The sequence below is a fragment of the Macrotis lagotis genome, chromosome 7, assembly GCF_037893015.1.
Source record: "Macrotis lagotis isolate mMagLag1 chromosome 7, bilby.v1.9.chrom.fasta, whole genome shotgun sequence".
In the NCBI taxonomy this organism is placed as follows: domain Eukaryota; kingdom Metazoa; phylum Chordata; class Mammalia; order Peramelemorphia; family Peramelidae; genus Macrotis; species Macrotis lagotis.
The window spans coordinates 22,170,356-22,189,797 of record NC_133664.1 but is presented as its reverse complement, the minus strand read 5'-3'; the positions used below and the strand labels follow the sequence as shown (position 1 = coordinate 22,189,797).

General features: G+C 41.6%; 1 protein-coding gene across 1 annotated transcript in view; it reads right to left on the bottom strand.

Annotated features, from left to right (window-relative positions):
* OSBPL10 (oxysterol binding protein like 10) overlaps positions 1 to 19,442 on the bottom strand; it is a 231,883-nt gene that overhangs the window by 2,995 nt on the left and 209,446 nt on the right. Inside the window, exons 10-12 of the mRNA XM_074195628.1 lie at positions 18,330 to 18,807; positions 6,948 to 7,134; positions 547 to 729 (exon numbers count right to left, since the gene is read on the bottom strand). Of these exons, the coding sequence (XP_074051729.1) occupies positions 547 to 729; positions 6,948 to 7,134; positions 18,330 to 18,807 (848 nt within the window). The remainder of the gene's footprint in view (positions 1 to 546; positions 730 to 6,947; positions 7,135 to 18,329; positions 18,808 to 19,442) is intronic.

The window sequence follows — 19,442 nt, the reverse complement described above, 5'->3', positions numbered from 1 at the left end:
CAAGTGGCTTGGCTAACATGGGGACAGGGACAAGGGCAGCCTCTACCACTGATTGTGAGGATCAAAGGAGATCCCTCAAACTTGCCCTCATCACAAAGCTCTAGATAAATGTTAGCCACTTTAACCAGCAACTGAGATGAGGAAGGGAATGTCTTCCCACCTTCTCCATATTTTACAGATTTGAAGCAAATAAATGACTTGCCCAGGGTGAGAGGCAGGATTCACACCCAGGTCTTCTTGCTCATACCACACCGACTGTCACAGCTATAATTACTGTTGTAATATGGGTCTCAGCTTCCCCAACTCAGTGACCTCTGAGGTCCCTCCCAACCCTATATCCAGGATTGTATGAGACTGAGGGGCTTCATGGAGACAGAGCTTGATTTGGGGCCAGGGAGACTTGGGTTCAAATCCAGTCTCTGGGGCAAGTCATCTGACCACTCAGCCTCAGCATCCTCATCTATAAAATGGGGATAATAAATAATAAAACTTAATTAAGGAAATTGTTGTGGGGCTGTCTCATATATGCCTGCTCATTTCCCCCACCTGGACTCCATGGGGTCTTGTTTCGAAATGGGTCGAATCTTCTTTGGGTAGATGGGCAAAGTGGCTGTGTCAATCAATTTGGTTTCTCCATTGCTGTACGTAAACTCCAAGACGCCGTTCCACTCGCCTTGGGCCTTGCATACAATGGTATTGGTGGGTTTGTGCCTCACTTCTGCTGTGACTCTAAATTTAATCAGAAACCAAAGTCAAAGTGCCTCCTTTCCCCCTCCAAGGGGAGGGGCACAAAGAAGAAAGACGTGATGATCGTGGATTTTTTTTTCCAGGTTCTATCCCTTGCAAACCATCCCCTCATCTGTGCAGTGATCCATTGATGGATGATCCAAAGATCACCCCACCAGTATTCATACCAGCCAGGAGAGCTAGAGCTGGGCCCCACCATCTTGGATGGAGATTCACTGGGCAGACATAGGACTCTCTCTATTTTTTTTCTTAGTCTTTGCAAGGCAATGGGTTAAGTGATTTGCCCAAGGTCACACAGCTAGATAATTGCTAAGCATCTGAGATCAGATTTGAACTCAGGTCCTCCTGACTCCAGGGCCTGTGTTCTATCCACTAAGCCACCTAGCTGTCCCCAAGGACTCTCTACTTTGATGAAAACTCAGATCTTCTGAAATACTGACATCTTCCAGACCAAGAGTCTGCTACATTTTAATAATAGCAAAATAGAAGATGAGAGGGAAAGAGTCTGATCCTGTTGTTAAAAAAAAAAATAATTCACAGTTTGGGTCAAACATGGGCCCTAATGATTAATTATCTGTGCATCCTAGAGCAAGTTAGCTTCTGGTTCAAAATCTCTGTTCTTATGACCTCTCTGGGACTCAGTTTCCCCTTTTATAAAGTGATTGGATTGGAGTGGATGGTCTCTAAGGTCCCTGCCAGTTCTAAGTCTCTGATCCTCAGTTTCCTGCTCTATAGAAAAAAGGGGGGATGGGTTAGATAGCCTTCCTTAAAGTCCTAGAATTATGACCAAGATCATATGAAGAAATGAGGGCCAAAAACACAGTACACAGGCAGGTCTCTCATCAACCAAAGCCTCTTCTGGCCCAGACGCAGCTCTGAATGTGACCATGAAATGTGCCTTTTCAAAGACTTTTGGAGACTCTCTGACCCATCCTTTCTTTTGCTTTTTCCTAGGGTTTCCTCCAGATTCCCAGCTCTGGTTTAAAATAAACCTATTCCCCAAGATCTTTCCAAGGGATCCAGGGCAGTCCCTGGAAGAGGGAAGCAGGGCTCCTTTCACCCAGCTGCCTTAGATGCCCTCTTTCTCTCAGTTCCAGGACCACCCCCTCCCTGCCCCAGAGCGGACTGACCCTGACACTGGGGCACAGGACCCCCACCAAGTTTTCTGGGAATATAATGTGAACCTTAACTGACTTCTGGCTCCATACAGTCATGTTTATTTTAAGTCCATGTAAAGGGAATAAAAACCTTTCCGATCCAAAGGGCAGAAAGGAAACGCATGTATATAAATAGATTTGCTTTTTATAACCCAAGCAAAGAGGATAGTTTGTGTTCCTTTCTCCTCCTTTTGTTGAATGTTTTGTATCTTTTATTTACTTATTTTTTTATGTTCATGGTTCTAAAAGAAGAGGAAAAGACAGATAATATACCCTTAAGCAATCCCACTACGATGCTCTTTATCTGACCTCCAGCCTCCTGGTCATTAGAAAGGGTCCCACACTACACTTCCGGCCTTCCTCACTCCCCAGGAAATCTTTAGCAACCAAAAAACAGCTATTTCTCTTTTCTGAAGTGGTTCCCATCACAAATACTGTAGCCATGTGGCAAACGTGCTTTTTACCAAAGCGTTCTTCTTGTGCTCCCTGAATAGAACATAAACTCATTGGAGGCTTGGATTTGTCTTTGTATGCTCACTGTGTAGATCATAATGCTTGCTGATGAAGACTCACAAGGTATGACTAGTTCCCAGGGCTGCCATTCACCTGAAAATAATCTTTGTTATCTATTTTGCACTGGCCCTGGAGTGAGGAGAACCCAAGTTCAAATCTGACCTCAGACATTTACTAGCTGTGTGACCTTGGGCAAGTCACTTAACCCTGACTACCTCTCATCCAGGGCCACCTCCAAAGCAGACCCAGGTGGCTCTGGAGAAAGGGAGGCTGGTGACTTCACACAGCACCCCTTCACTCCAATCCAATTCATGTGCCTGTCAACAGCATCACCTCCCTGATGTTCCAGTCTTTCTTGAGAATGAAGGGCAAACTCATCATTGCTTAATTTGAAAACCAATTGTCTCCCCCAGTAGAACATAATTTCCTCAAGGTTTGGAATGGGCTATTTTTGTCACTGTATCCCCAGGACCTGGCCTTGTCCCTAACATATATTAGGTAAAAAATAGAGACTCATTAAATTGAGTTAAAATGGCCACAAGGTCACTATCTCTGTGTGAATTATAAGAGTCACACTGCTCAATAATTGCACAGGGGCTTCATGGTTGTCTAGTCTGACCCATTTATTTGGGGAAACCGAGTCCCAAACAGATGAAGGATTGACCAAGATTATAGATTTAATAAAACAATGATGGTCACTTGATTCCAAATCAATCAATCCTTTTTAATTATAAATTATCAATTAACTAATTAATTTTATTAGACATCAAGCACTCTGGGAAGGGTTGGGGATACAAAAAGAGGCAAAAACAGTCCCTATTCTCAAAGAGCTCACAATCTAATGACAGTAACAACAATGAAAGTAATAATCGATAACAACTATCATTTCTCTCACTAGGTATCAGGCACTCTACAGATGCTTTATTTTCATCTGTGCAGAGCTGTAATGTGTAAAACAAAAAATTAAAATTAAAAAAAGACAACAAAAATTGCTCTTCATTATTTTAGCTAAATTTTTGTGAGTCTATCTGGATTAAGTGACTTGACCAAGGTCACATATAGTATCTGAGGCTGGATTTGAACTCAGGTCCTCCTGACTCTAGGAGGATCCTAGCTGTGATCCACTGTGCCACCTAACTGCCCCTCTGTATAATTTCATAAGGGAATAATTTTCTCAAATCAAGGGGAAAACACCTCAAGGGTGATAATGTTGATAATAATAACAGCCAGTGCTTTACAGAGCACTCACAACAACCTTGGAAGGGAGCTTCTAACATTATTATTAATTATTCATTTCATAGATGAGGAAAGTGAGTTTGAGACAGATTAAGTGACCAGCCCAAAGACACCGCTAAAAAAGCAGTGAGACAGTTATCAGACCTTCAGGATTCCAGATTCAACTGACTCTATAGCAAACCCACATACCAAAAGTCCCTACTTGTCCACTCATTTTAAGTATATTTCCCATAACACATGTGTCCCAACTGGGGACACCAAGCTAAGGCTGTTTCTTCCTAGATCAAATAAGAGTAGACGGGTTCAAAAGCCCAGCCAGGTGGATCCATGGAACCAATCTTAATAATTAATAATTATGACCACTAGTGACCTTGGGGTTAATTTAATTCAACTCAATTCAATGGGCTTGAAATCCTCCCATAAACGTTCTCTGTCCTTTTTCTTTAGCATCCATGGGCAAGTATCTTATACCAGGTAGCCCCTTCTCTTGTCTAAGACTATTATCCCCCTCGGGAACACTCTCTGGGCCCTGAAAAGAGTTCATCATGGAAGTAAAGAAGATGAAGACCATTTTCACCACATGGCTCATCAGTGCCCCCTTTGAGTATGAGTGTGTGTGTGTGTGTGTGTGTGTGTGTGTGTTTTAAAGATTAGGGGCAACTTCCTACCACTTAGTTGGCAACATTCCACCTCATAAGAGATGAGGGAGAAAAGCCGTCCTTCCCAGCATTTCCTCTTCCCAGACCAAACCATCCTTATGGGAAGACCTGACAGAAAAGAGGTGACTTTTGCAGAGGAAATTTCAATTTGGCAACCCCAGGTCAGCTGCATGTGACTCTCCCAATGTCCATGGGCAGCCCAGCACTCAGGTTTAAAAGAGATCTTTCTGTAAGGTTTCAGGAAGTCCTCAATTTGTAGAGGAAAGGCCCATGTCCCCAATTTAAATCACAAAATGGTCGGGGTCTTGGTCTCTCTCTCTCTCTCTCTCTCTCTCTCTCTCTCTCTCTCTCTCTCTCTCTCTCTCTCTCACCCTCTCATATACCAGATGGTGTTCTCCTCAAAGGTCACCTAGTCCATCCCTTCAATGTACATATTGAGAAATTGAGGACTAGGGAAATGATTTGTCCAAGATCATCCAAGCAGAGGTTCTGACCCCCCAGAAGGGCCTCTAAGACATTCCCTCCTGAAATTCAGGCTGGACCATCAAGAAGACCATATTCTTGTCTCTCATTAATTCCTACCTGAGTTGTCTGCATGCACCCCACTCCCTAGATACAGACCAGGGGTTCTCTTGGTAACAGACACTCTTTGCTACCCCTGCCTCTGGAAGCCTTAGGAGGCACTTCTCAGAAGAAGGTAAAACCAAAGACAAAGATCACTTTTTTCCCATCCAAGCTCCCAGATCACCCCCCCCCAAATCTCCCTCAGAGTCCCTGGGGGATTGTGGAGCCCTTCTGCTCTAATATCCTATAACCCCAGGCTAATTCCTGATCTCTGAGCCACATCCCCACCAGAAGGTATGAGCTCAAATCAGTGCCTTTAGTTTAAATATAAGAAAAGTGACTTGATGAAATCCAGGACACAAATATACAAATTATAAAGTGGCTCAGGGGATGGAGCACTGGATCTGGGGTCAGGAAGAGCGGAGTTTGAACACATGACAAAGTGGGTAACCCTGGGTCAGTCACTGAACATCTGTCTGCCTCAGTCTCCTCAAATGTAAATGGGGGTGATAGTGGCACCCACCTCACAAAATTGTTTTGAAGACTGAATGGGATATCTGTAAGGTGCTTAGCATACTGACAGGTAAGCATAAAGCACTTGATGCTTTATTCCCTTTGCAATTTTCTTCTTCTCTTTACCAGCTGAGTTCTGTTCCCTCATTTCAGTTGTGTCCAACTCTCTCTGACCCATTTTGGGGTATTCTTGGCAGAGATACTGGAGTAGTTTTCCATTTCCTTCTCCAGCTCATTTTACAGTTGAGGAAACTGAGGCCAACAGGGTGAAATGACTTAGCTAAGGTCACACAGTAAGCATCTGAGGCCAGATTTAAACCCAAGAAGAGGTGGCTTTCTGATCCTGGGCCAGGCACTCTCTGCACAAGGGCACCATTCAGCTGACCCCATCAACTAAGAGTCCCTCATACTCAAACAAGGGCCTCCTAATCCTGGCTTCTTCCAAAATGGCAATTTCCAAAAGTCAAATGATTTCATCCCAAAGAATTAACTTCTTGGATGAATTGTCTCAGATAAGACAAGGAAGAAGACATTTTTGACTTTTCATGCAATTTCCATAGGATAAACTCATAAAAACAACCAAAAAGTTGACTTAGTTTCTAGTTTGAAAACAAACATCACCTTCTCCCAAAGGGATGGAGCGGTCAAAGTGGCTCACAAGGTGAATACCCCGAGACACTGAGAGCAGTGTAGACAGGAACTAGAGAACTGGTCTCAGTCAGGAAGCTCTGGGTTCTAGTCACCCTAGACTTGCTCCAGCTCATTCTGGGCCTACACTGAAGATGCTGATCAGCATAAACCAAAGGGTTCTCCCTCCTCATCCCAAAGCCCAAATTTATTAGAGGAAGCAATTAACAATCAAGTTAACTTCCTAAAGAGAATATATATATTAGAGTCCTAGAATCTAGAAACTGGAAAAAAACTCAGAAGAATCATTCAATCCTTTTTGTTTTACAAATGAGGAAACTCAGTCTGGCCTCTGATCCTGGCATTCCAGGATCCAGAAACTCTGGGTCTCCATTTTTCCATCTTTTAAAATGGGGGCAGTTGGACAAGATGGCCTCAGAACACTCAAGCTCCAAGGACTCGAGTTTCCTCCATAACAATCCACAGAACTGGGTAATTACTTTCAATGACAGTGTCCTTGATCCTTCACCAACAGATGAATATGTGAAAAGAGTATCCCAATAGACTCACAGTTAACTAAAGAGACTTGGAGATACGAAGGGTGAATAAAAAGATGGCATTTCATGGAGGGGTTGGCAGAAATCCCTGCTAACAAGATGATTCATCTTTTTGAGTTAAAGACTAGGTCACGCATCAGAATCCTTACTGTAAACAATCTGATCTCAATTTTCATTCTGAGAGATTCCTCAGCCTTTGGCGAACTGATGAGAAGCATCCTAGGCCAACTTGAATCCCAGCTTGCATGGAGGAAAGGGAGGAAGGATGGGTGAGGAGGGAGGGGACCATGGGATAAAACAATGTCTAGGCCTCGGGAAAATGAGCTTGAAAATGGGCCTTTAACACCCAGGCAGGCTGGACCCTGGTCTCCTACCTGTGAACTTTCCCTCCATAGAAAGGCTTGGTGTGGAAGTTGACCTGAGCAGTGTAACCAGTCTTGGCACAATCCACGGAGACTTTCCCTCCAAGTTCCACCCAGGGCATGGTCAGAATTGAGCGGGCATAAGCATTAGGCAGCGTGAATATGTAGTCCTCCTCGTAGTCCAAAAGCCGAAGAATGCCTCAAGGGTGAAGACATGGATAAGCGTTAGGTGTAGGCTCCCCAAAGAACAAGGACTTGTTTTGATCCATCCATTCTTACAGATGGATTGATTTAGTCTATACTCTCTAAAGAGTAAAATTATTCAAGGTGGAGAATCTGAGGAAATATTCCTTTAGTATTTCAGGGAGCTCTAAGTTCATCAACTGGGGAATTCTCTTGACCCATGCAGATTGAAATGCATTTATGACTTAGTAGTAATAATGATGATGATGATATTATTATTAACAATAATAATGACAAATAGCTAGCATTATATAATGATCAAAAGCTCACAAAGCATTTTATATTTTCTCACAACAGTCCCATCGAGTAAAATGTTATTTTTATCCTCATTTTGCAGATGAAACAACTGAGGTTTAAAGAGGTTAAATGACTTGTCCAGGGTCACACATAGGGTAAGAGTTTGAGGGTGGAGTCAAACTCAGCTCTTCCTAACTCAAATTCACTATTTTATTACCTGACTTTAAACCAGGGTCACACATAGGGTAAGAGTTTGAGGGTGGAGTCAAACTCAGCTCTTCCTAACTCAAATTCACTATTATATTACCTGACTTTAAAAATACTAAACAGTCTTTCAGAGTTGCTAGATCTGAGGCCTGAGGTCAGGCTGGTGCTGAGCCCCTCAGATGATAGATTGGAAAGCCCATTGCCAGACCTTCTGCCCATTTCAGTCAACCCTTTACCATGATAAGGTATGCTAGGATTTTGAAAGCTAAGTCTACAGAGGCTACTAAACCAGGAAAAAATACCCTAAGGAAGGAGATATAAAGTCCATCCAACATCAGACTAAGATCTAGCTCATGAGGGGGAGCTGCTCAAGCTTTAGTTTGTCCAATCAGTTTATGCATCAAGATGGCTTACATTAAACAAGGTAATTCATCATCAGATTAGATTGGAGTTAGAAGAGACATTAATTACAAATTCGATCCCTTAGTCTGTAATTTTTCAGATAAGAAAACAGACCCAGAGAGGTCAAGGTAAAACACAGTAAGAAAGCAATTGGGTAAACATCTATCAGAAACACACCATGCCAATTTTTACTGGACATACAAAGACTGAAGGAATGAAGACCCTGTTCTCTGGGTGCTTACCACAGGCTGGGGCAGGAGAACAAGTAAGCAAAAAACAAGATGGAGAACATGATAGTGTCAAAAAAGTGATGAAAGGGGAGAAAATGCTTTTAGCTGGGAGGGATTCAAGAGAGACTTTATGAAGGACGGGTGAAGTATCTAAGATGGCACAAGAAGTAAGTGGTGGACTTTGACAGCCTTTGATGAAAAGGGAGACCCCAACCAAGCCACCAAAGCCTGACTCAGAGATCAGGTCAGGGTCCTTCACCTAGGCCATGTTCTTCTCTACCTATGAGTGCTTCCTCTAGAGCCTTTCAACCCACCCACCTTCCCCCAACTTTCCATCTCTTGCTCTGGAAATGTAATCATTTCAATACTCCCACCATTTCTAGAAGGAGTATATCACAAAATGCCTTTTCCTAGCTGCTACTCCTCTCATGTGTTATCATCCAGATGTAAGCTTCTTAAGGACAGGGACTGTTTTGTTTTTATATTTATTTTACAAGCAAGGTGCCTGGTATATGAATATTAACAAATGTCTTGTTCATTCATTCATACCTTCTTTTTTTTGAATGTTATTTTTTTTTATTTTTTCTGATTATATGCAAACATAGTTTGCAACATTTAACCTTTGTAAGCTTTTGTGTTCCACATTTTTCTCCGTTCCTTCCTCTTTTCCACATTTTCTACCTCCCTCCTTACCCTCCCCTGGCTCCCTATGACAATGAGTAATCTGATACAGATTATAAATGTACAATCATTTCAACACATTTCCATATTAGTCATGTTGTGAAAGAAAAATCAAAGCTAAAGGGGACAAATATGAGAAAAAAATAAAACAAGTTTTAAAGAGTGAAAATGGGATGCTTTAGTCTGCATTCAGACTCCATAGTTTTATCTCTAGATGTGGATTGCATTTTCCATCCCAAATCTTTTAGAATTGTCCCTAATTACTGAACTGCTGAGAGGAGCTAAGTCCATTGCAGATCATCACACAATGTTGCTAATAATGTATACAGTATTCTCCTGGTTCTGCTCACTTCACTCAGTATCAGTTCATGCAAGTCTTTCCAGGCTTTTCTGAAGTCTGCCCGATCTGATATAGTATTCCATTCACATTTACTATAACTTATTCAGTCATTCCCCAATTGATAGGCATTCATTTGATTCCCAGTTCTTTGCCACTACAAAAAGAGCTGCTATAAATATTTTTATGCATGTGGGTCTTTCCCCATTATTACATACATTCATTCTTGGCAACCAAACAACCAGTGCAAATATACAGAGGCAAATCAAGGCAAAACAACTAAGGATCAGGAGTAGAGTTCTAGTAACCTAATCTGACTGGAATGCCAAATATGTTGTTTTTATTTTCTTTGGAGGTTTGGGTTTTTACATTGCATTTTTCTCTCCTTACTTTTTCTTTTACCAAGAGATAATTTGCTAGGTGTATTTGATACCTGGAGGGAACATCGCATGCACTACTATCTAAAGACCAGAAATATGATTATATAAAAGACATAGTATCTTCCAACTTCAAGGTCAGAAAAACTAGAGGCCACAAAGTTACAGTGAGAGGGATTTAAACTATAAATGAGGAATTCCTCAACAGTATCAAGGATTAAACATTGGAAAGAGCTCAATCAATCGATCATTCAATCAATAATCCTTTACTGGGCAGTTGAGTTGCAAAGGAAGGTATAGGACAAAACATCTTCTGGAGGTCTTTAAAAGAGGATCAGTTCCTCCTCTTTGTTTAAGATGACTCCAAAGTAGTCCCCTACTAACTTTAGTGTTTCTGTCAATGAAGAAGAAATGGGGCAGGGTGGACAACTGTTGATAACTTGTCAAAGTCTCTTCCTGACCTTTTCATTTCAATTCAGCTATGAAATAAACTCCTTTTGGGCATTTGGTCTGCTCACTGAGTCAGTGTGACTTAAAAGGAGGATACATCCCTTAGGGTCCCTTTATAAATTGTTTTCCCTTATAAATTAAAAGGATTAACAATCCCTAGGATTTTACAAATGGAATTTGCCCATTAAATCATCCAGCAAAGCTCTTATCTTAGTACTAAGTCCTCCTTTTCATCATGTTGGTTTTTTTAAATCTGTCCTCATCTGGAACATACATAGAAAACATATTTCAAATTATATTCATCAAAAGAACAGCAAATTAACATTCTGTCTTAACTGGCATGCATTCTGAGGAAGCTGAAAGAAGACCAATTAGTCAGTCATCCCCATCTATTGTCCTGGGAGCCTGCCCTTGGTATCTCATGAATTGCTTTAGCAGTCAGCAAAATTGCCAGGTATTCAAAGATTCAAACTCATTAAGTCAGAGAAAATACTGGTTCCAATAACCAGTCATGCCTTTATCAGGTGGCGAGTAAGTAGCTTAGGAAACCTTAATTAAAATAGGACCTGAAGGAGATTTGTTCCAGGTCCGGTAACCTCTCCTGGGTCAGAGTGCTTCAGCTCAGAACCTTAGTGCTCTCTAGAGATCACCAAAATAAGAATCCCTCCTTTGGTGAGCCAACAGGTGTCAGGAGAATCCTCCTGCCTCTCAAAAGCACTGCATTAGCCTTGGGGACAGTTTTCCCTGATATCCAATCTCACTCCATCTCTCTGAGACTGGCACCACTTTTCTCCCAATCCTTTTCCTTGGGATCAAACAAAGTGAGTTTGATCCTTTTCCTGGGCTTAGCCCCTCCCTTTATTGGAGTTTTCTTCTTGCAATGAAAACAATACAGCACTTGGAGTCAGAGGTCTTGGGTTCAAATCCTAGGTCAGCTACTTACAGGCTGTGATATCTCAGGCAAGTCATTCATCTATCTAGGTTCAATTTCCTCCTTTGTAAAAACAAAGGGGTTGGACTAGATGACCTCTAAGGTCCATGCTTCTAGGAATTTATGAAAAGATTCATTCTACTCCAGGTCTTTCCTGGTGTCAATGCTATACCCCCTTGAAATTACTTTTCATTTATGCAAATGTATATATGTATGTGTGTGCATTATGTATGTATCCATGCATATTATGCATGAGTGTTTTGTATGTATATGCATATATAAGGGGTGCATGGATCACATCCCCAAAGCGATGATCTGATTTTTCTTCCTATTCTCCTAAGTATGGTACCTGATTTATGTGAGATGCCTAATAAATGGTTGGCAAATAGACCAGTAAATGTTCAGTACTGAAAGGCCTTCCCCATACAGATGTGGCCCTTTCCCATTAGTGTGGTTTGATTCCATTTCTCTTCTTCCCCAGACACAAGATCAATGAAGAGGATCTTCCTTGATGGAATTCGGGTTAAAAGAGATTCAGTGAGCAGGGATTGAGCTGTAGGTCTGGGGTGGGATGGTTATACCCAGAAAAGAAACTCCCACAAAGACTTTGGGTCTCTGTTCTTTTGACCTTTCCCCAGAGACTATGGAAGAACACTGTCAAGATGACCAGATCATGGGACAGGGATGATGCCTTAAGGCTAAGTTTTCCTGTATTAGGGGAAAGGCTATCCATCACTATGTAAATGGGAGTGGACTATGACTCTCAGCACAAAGAAATACTATGATAGGTAGAGCTAGAAACACAAAGATCTACAATTAAATTCCCACTGCACTTCAGGGTCAAAATTGAACAATAATCAGAAGAGCCTAGAGAAATAAATAACATCAACAACAAAAATAATAGTTATGAGTGCTTCTGGATTCGCAAAACACTTTACAAATTCCTCATTTTCATTCTCACAAAACCCTAGGAGGTAGGTGTTCTAATATTTCCCATTGTACAGTTTACCTGAGGTAAACAGGTATTGACTTGTCCAGGGTTACACTGCTAAGGGACTCCAGACCCAATGCTCTATGCACCCTCCCTCCTAGCTCCCACTGGGAGGATCTCCACCAGACTCTTGGGTGAATTATAGATAAGAATCTCACAGGATAAAATGTGAGTGAAGCATGATGAACACTACTGCAGACAGAAATAAAAAAAAAAACCCAACAATCCCATAACATATCCTGAAAGAAATGTAAAGAACTCCATTTAGATTCAAATAATCAATTATACTTTACAATGGAGGAGACCTGACTTGGTAGTAGCTCTCCTGAAAAAAGAAACAGTTATTTTGTTGGCCACAAGCTTAACATAGGACTTCAGAATATGAAAGAATGTGAACAGTGTTTAAATAAATTCACAGCTGTGTTCCATTCTGCTCAAAATCACACAATCCGTCCCCGGGTTGGAAAGTTGGAAGGAATCTCATCCAATCTAACCTAAACGAAAAAGGGTTCCTTACCATAATAAACCATTTCTGCCTAAGACCTCTCCAGGCAGCCAATCCCAATTTTGGACAGCTCCCGCCATTGTTTGTCTCAAACAAAAGGAGCATCCAGTTCTGGAGGGAGTCATGCTTCGTGGTTCTTGGTATTTCTCACTCTCTTTTGCCTCCTGTTGTATCCTCAGCTCTTATCCCAGTACCTGCCTTTGATGTTTACTGATCGAATATATTCACATATAAAGAGCCAGGAAAGAAGACACCATCACAGAATGTCAAGGCTATTTTTGCTGACAATTCTTCTCTCAACAACTCCAATAAAATAATACTTTCTAGAATATATGCAAAGGCTTCATTTCTGAGAGCTATTGAACCCTTCTGGAAAGCACCTTCCCCCCAAACAAAGGAATTATCAACTATGCAGTCAGCCCTACCTTTGGCATCCCTAACAGTGGGTAGAAATTGCCTAAGCTTTTGCCTTCTCTGGAATACCAGGTAATTTCATCTCAAAAGGACCTGACTTGTGTCAAAATTCAGAATAAATAATAAATTTAAACAGGTAAGGCTGAGCCCTCAGAATACCAATTTCTTGTCTACAAGGGAAGACTCAACCAAGTGCAAAATGAATATGCACCATTAACTAAGCTTTATCAACATAAGGAAAAGAAGAGAGGTCCTCATTCATCACAATTAAAGTTCAACATAGCTCAGAATACAGCTTCCCAAAGAAGTCTATGCAAACACAGACTCCAGACTGAGCATCCCCAAGTCCTCTTTCCCATTTCTGAATTTTACCAGCTCCTCTTGCTGGAGGCACAAAAGCCTCTGACTTTACCCTCTCTCACACTTTCAAAGCTTAGAACACTTAGGCAAAGCTAATTCTGGGTAAAGACAAACCTAAACCAAAATGAAACAGGACAGAATGAAATCTTGTGGCTTGAGTTCAACCCAGACCTGTATCTAGAGAAGCCAGTAGCAACATGGATTAGTTTCTGGCCATGCTCCCACCTTCATGCCTCCAACCAGATCTATCTCACCATCTGCCCCATACTTTGGTGTCAGAGGCACCAGAGGGGAGGGAAGGCAGAGTTGTAGTCTTAAGCCATTCAGAGAGGCAGCCTGATGTAGTAGGTCTTGGGAGTCAGAAAGAGCCCAGTTCAAATCTTGCCTTAGACATGAGATCTATGAATTAGTGTTTTTAAAAAGTATTAAAAATGGTTTCAATATAACTGATTTCCCTTTGTAATCCTCCAGTGGGGAGGACACTGTCAAAGGGGAGCATAGCTCAAAAAAAAGGCTAAGAAATCTTCTCTTTGACACTCTTTGAAGGGCCTGGAGCAAGTCACAACTCTCTGGGACTGTTTGTCTTCTGTAAGAATGAGGGGTTGGCCCAGATGACTTTGAAGTTCTCTTTTGGCTCTATCCTTCTATAGCCTCTCTGGGATCCAGTATCCTTATCTGTCAAATGGAGTAATGAGAGCACCTACTTCACACAAGAATTTTGTGAGGATCAAATAAAATTATTTGTGTAAAGTGAATTTCAAAGAGTTCCAAGACAATCCTCCATCATCATCATCATCATCATCATCATCATCACCATCACCATCACCATCATCACTGTGCTTTTGCCTCCATGTTGGTTTTCTCTTCCCTCTACCTTCTACTTGTGTTCTTTCACTCTTTCTGACCATGACCTCTCAATCTCCTCTATGACCCTTTAGGTAATTATTAAACCATACAACAACCAACAATTCAACAATAATCACAGCCCCTACCACATACCAGGTACCGAGCTAGTTGTTTCTCTTGGATCCCTCTAGTCTTTTCTTTATCAGTATTACTTACCTCAGAGACTTGACCTCTATGCCAGTAATTCACAATTTTCATCATTGACATTCTGAACTCTAGACTGTTGATAATATACAAATTTTTTACATTCAGGCATCCATGTATATACAAATCATATGAAATGCTGACAGGTAAGGAAACTGAGGAACAGAGATGAAATGACTTGTCCATGGTTACACAGACAGGACTGAACATATCACTATGGATTCAAAGTCCAGTGTCCCCCAGGAGACTCCAGGAGATCTCTCCAGTGGCACATCCAATAGCCATAGCGGTCTGTGGACAGACTTCAGGGGAACCAGGGCCTCGGATGGAGAGAAAAACTAATACTGGTTTTCATTTAAGAACTTTCTGATTAGATAGGGAACACAGATAATACGGAAATATATTTAGCATAGTTGAACATGTATAACCTTTATCAGATTACTTGCTATCAAGGAAAGGGGGAAAAGAAGGAAGAAAAAATGAGGAATTCAAAATCTTACAAAAAAACGAATGGTGAAAACTATCTTTACATGTAATTGGGAAACAAAGAAAAATCACTTTTTCAAAATTAGGTCCACAGACTACTAGACTGCCTACTACAAACTTCAGGTCTACAGTTTACATCTCCCTCAAGCCTCAATACCAGATGAAGCAGCAGTTGAATATTTCTGAACTGAATTGAAAAAGAGAATTTGTGTGCACCAAAAGCCAAATCCACTAACTTGGGAACCTTCAAAACAATATCATAAAGTGATTTTAAAAGCAACAAATGCAACTTAACACATTCTTTAAAACCACATGAAGCAGAATCTTGAAAATTCGCCCAATTTCTAGACCAGGAATATACGCTATTCATTCAGATAAGACCATCACGGGTGATCACGACCAATTTTTCTTTGAAGTTAGTCATGAATAAATAACCAAAGACATTTATAAGAGTCAGCCCATCAGTATGGATTGCATTCGGGACCTAGAGGGTTCCTGGGAGCATATTTTAACCCGGCCCAATCTGATCCAACAATCTTTTATTATGCAGCTATGAAGGTTATAGATATGAAGATAAAATGACAACTAGTACCTGCCCTCAAGAAGCTCACATTCAGCTCTGGAGGGAAAACTCAAACATGTAGAAGGCACATGATCAAAGGATGACCAGCTTGAAGATTCTGGAAGTGTTGTGCATAGGAGGAGAACTGAATGAAAACCCATTTATTAAATATTTAATAAATTTTAGTATTAAATATTAAATAAATTTACCATGTGCCAAATATTGTCTGATGTAATGGGAATTCTATGACAAAACCAGAGAGTCCCTGTCATCATGGTACATATATTCAGAGTAAGAGAATCAGATGGCCCGTAGGCAGAACTTCAGGGACTCTGAGGCAGAGGTGGCAAGGGTGAATACTATGCAGCAGGGTCTTCCCACAGCAGCCTCCATCACACCAAGGGAAGGAGGTGCCATCTTGTTTTGCTGTGTACCCTTCCATGGAGTGACTCATTTTAAAGTCTCAGAACCGAAAAGAATAAATGATTTGTACTTTGCCTGTCTTCTGCTGAGGATGAGGTCATCAAAGAGAGGATGAAAATTATAATGGTTTAAATGTCTAAAATTCCACATTGGGGCACTTCAGGAAATCTCCTTGGAATTGTGAATAATGTATTTTGAGTTACAGGCTGCAAAGAGGTCCACCCTTCATTGTCGAGATTGCCAGAGATTAGGTTGTGGGGTAAAATAAAGGCTGTCCCAAATTTGTTTTGTATTGCTACATTTAATGCTTATTATACCTTTGCTATCCATATTTGGAGAAACCTAGCCCTGAGGAATAACTTCATTTATAGAATGAGCTAGACTTTGTTCTCATGAGCATAGAGCATTGGGGACCACAGAAACCAACTTATTCTACCCTCTGAACTTTTCAGAGCACTTGGGAGACTGATACAATATAAATACAAAACAAAATTAGTACACAATCCTTATGAATCAATGTGTATTAAAATAATTCAATACCTTAGACAGGATGCTCCTAAGATAATGGAAATAGATTTAGTTCATCACCAAGATCCTATTCTAAGCCCCTCTGAGTTTGCCCTCTGATGGCAGAACCCTGTCCCCAGAAGGCCATTCTCATATTTGATGGATAATCCGTTTTTGTTTGTTTTTATTTTAACCAAAATGATTTAAGGAAAAGGAAAGGGGGACAGCTAGGTGGCACAGTGGATAGAGCACTGGCCTTGGAGTCAGGAGGACCTGAGTTCAAATTCAGCCTCAGAAACTTAATAATTACCTAGCTGTGTGGCCTTGGGCAAGCCACTTAACCCCATTACCTTGAAAAATCTAAAAAAAACAAAAAGGAAAAGGAAAGAGGTATCAATGATTCCACTACTGATTTCTCAGTTATTCTGTGTACCCCTAGAGATGTGTTCCCATCAGATCCATAATTCTCCCCTTGACCATAACAATGATATATGACAGAGTGCCCTTCTCCAGATCAATAACCACATAGACACAAGTTGCCTGTGATCTTAGCACCAGAAAATCCTGGAGAGGGAATGCCTTCCACCCAAGCAGCTTGATATCTCAATCTGTCTATGATTTCATGGATAAAATGCAGGAGGCAGGGTGGCTCAGGGGTAAAGACAATGGATTAAGAGTCAGAGAGAGTACCTGGGGGAAGTTCCTTAGATATGTCTTGGGAGACCTTGGGTGAATGACTTGGGCTCTCTGGGACTCAGTTTTCTCAGAGATAAAAGGAGGAAGGCAGTGCCAGATGACATCTAGGGTCCCTCCAAGTCCCATGTGATTAGGCATCAGAGGCAGAATTTGGACACACATCTTCCTATGTGTTTGGCAGACAATAAGGGTCTCTCAAATGCTCTTCAATCATGATTTTACTCATTCACTGCTGACTCCAAGCCCACAGGCTATCTGCCAATAATGCCCATTACCATGGAATGGGCAGGGTCAGAAGCAAGAAGGGGGTACATGCGAAAAATATTATGAAAGGAAAGTTGACATACCTTAGCAACAGCCTGGGCATGGGGAAGAAGAAAGAAGAGATGAGGACGTCCCCAGAGCTACAAATTTGGAGGACAGGAAGAGGAGGAGGTACTCTCTTTCAAGGAAGGAGTGTTTGGAGAAAAGGGTATGAGTTCTGTTTTGGAATGTGGGGTCTGAGATTTCTGAAAGCTAACTGGAGAGGGTCAGGGCTGGATAAATAGATGTAAGAATCACTGAATTCATGGAAGCCACTGATATCACTAAATGAAATAGCAAAGGAGAAGAGACAGGGTTGGGGAAGGATGGGGGCTGAGCACCCATAGTATACTAGAGGGCCCTGGAGGAAGATCCAGCAAAGGCTACCCAGGAAGAGCATTCCGGACCAGTAGAAAGTTAATGGCCCCAAAATCTACCAAGAAGACAGTACCAAGGGGCTGTCCACAGGTCAGAGGCTGCAGAGAGGTCAAGGAAGATGAGGACTGAGAAAAGGTCATTGGATTTGGAGATTACTGACTACCCAAGTAACCTTGGGCAATTGACTGAATCTCCTTGGGCCTCAGATTCCTTTTGTGTAAAAGGTTCCAGCTTTCACCTTATGAACCTGTTTCAAATTTTACTCTAATGCTTATTCTTTGTATGAACCTGGGTAAGTCATTTAACTCCCTGGGCCTCAGCAGCAGCCTCAAAGGCCAGCTATAGACTGATGATGATCCTACAGTCCTAGTGGCTTGATCACTGTTACCCAGAAAGTGCAAACAGACTCTCCTATTCCAAATCTGACAATTTTCTTTGACATTGTATTTTCCGGAGAATAGGGTTTATTTCAAAGAAAACATCTTTAAAAAAAAAAAGAAAGAAAAGGAAATAAAAAGAAGTATGAACATCCTTGCCTAGGATTTCAGAAGCTATTAAACCTTTTCCATATATCTTTTAAATACTCCTCCCCCACCCCCAAACCCAACTGGATTGATTTCTTACCTTCCCCGACCAAGGACACCCCTACGGACATGCCCATGAACTTGCTTTTGGTCCACACGTAGGTGTTCACAAACATTCCCCTCTCCTTGCACTCACAGTAAAAGCATGACACTGGAGGATGGTGGGACACCTGCTCGGCCACGAACCTCAGCCTGTATGATTCTGAGTCAGGTTCAAGACTGTAGACACTGTACTGTCGGGACTTTTTTTTTTCCCTTGGTAAAGGTTTGACCTGGTCCTTGGGGATGTACCAGGAGCAATGAAACGTCTCTCCAATGATGGGGTTGTACGGCTTCTTGGCCACTGAGACATTGCGGCCCTCACGGAAAGATGTCAGATAGTATTCCACAAAGGAAATGGCTCTTTCAGCTGGAGTGGCCCCAGAGCTGATGGACAGGAGCAGATCTGGATGGGCCATAAAATTGGCAAACATCTCCAGGAGGGACCTCTTCTCCAAGATGAAGGTAGGAAGCACGACCTGTGTTTGGAAGCAGACAGGTGTTAGAATGACTGACAAAGAGGCAGCCTCACCGGGTTCTCAGATGAAACCCTGTAAAACCTCGAAGCAGCTCAGCAAGAGCACCACCTGCATCATGGACCCCACTTTGCAGATGAGGAAACTGAGGCAGAGGGGTGCCATGATGACCAAGGAAACAATCCTCACTATTTTACAGATGAGGAAATAGCCTCCAAGATCTCAATTCACACTAGACAGAACTGAGGGACTCTACAATTAAAAATAGAAGGGACCTTAGAATCCACTGAGTCAACAAGATCATAGATCTATATCTAAAAGAAACCTTGGAGTCCAATTAGCCCAACCCCCTCATCTTTTTTTTCTTAAAGATTTTATTTTGAGTTTTACAATTTTTCCCCTAATCTTACTTCTCTCCCCCCACCCCCCACAGAAGGCAATTTGCCAGTCTTTACATTGTTTCCATGATATACATTGATCCCAATTGAGTGTGATGAGAGAGAAATCACATCCTTAAGGAAGAAACATAAAGTATAAGAGAGAGCAAGATCAGATAATAAGATATCAAGTTTTTTCCTAAATTAAAGTTAATAGTCCTTGGTCTTTGTTCAAACTCCACAGTTCTTTCTCTGGATACA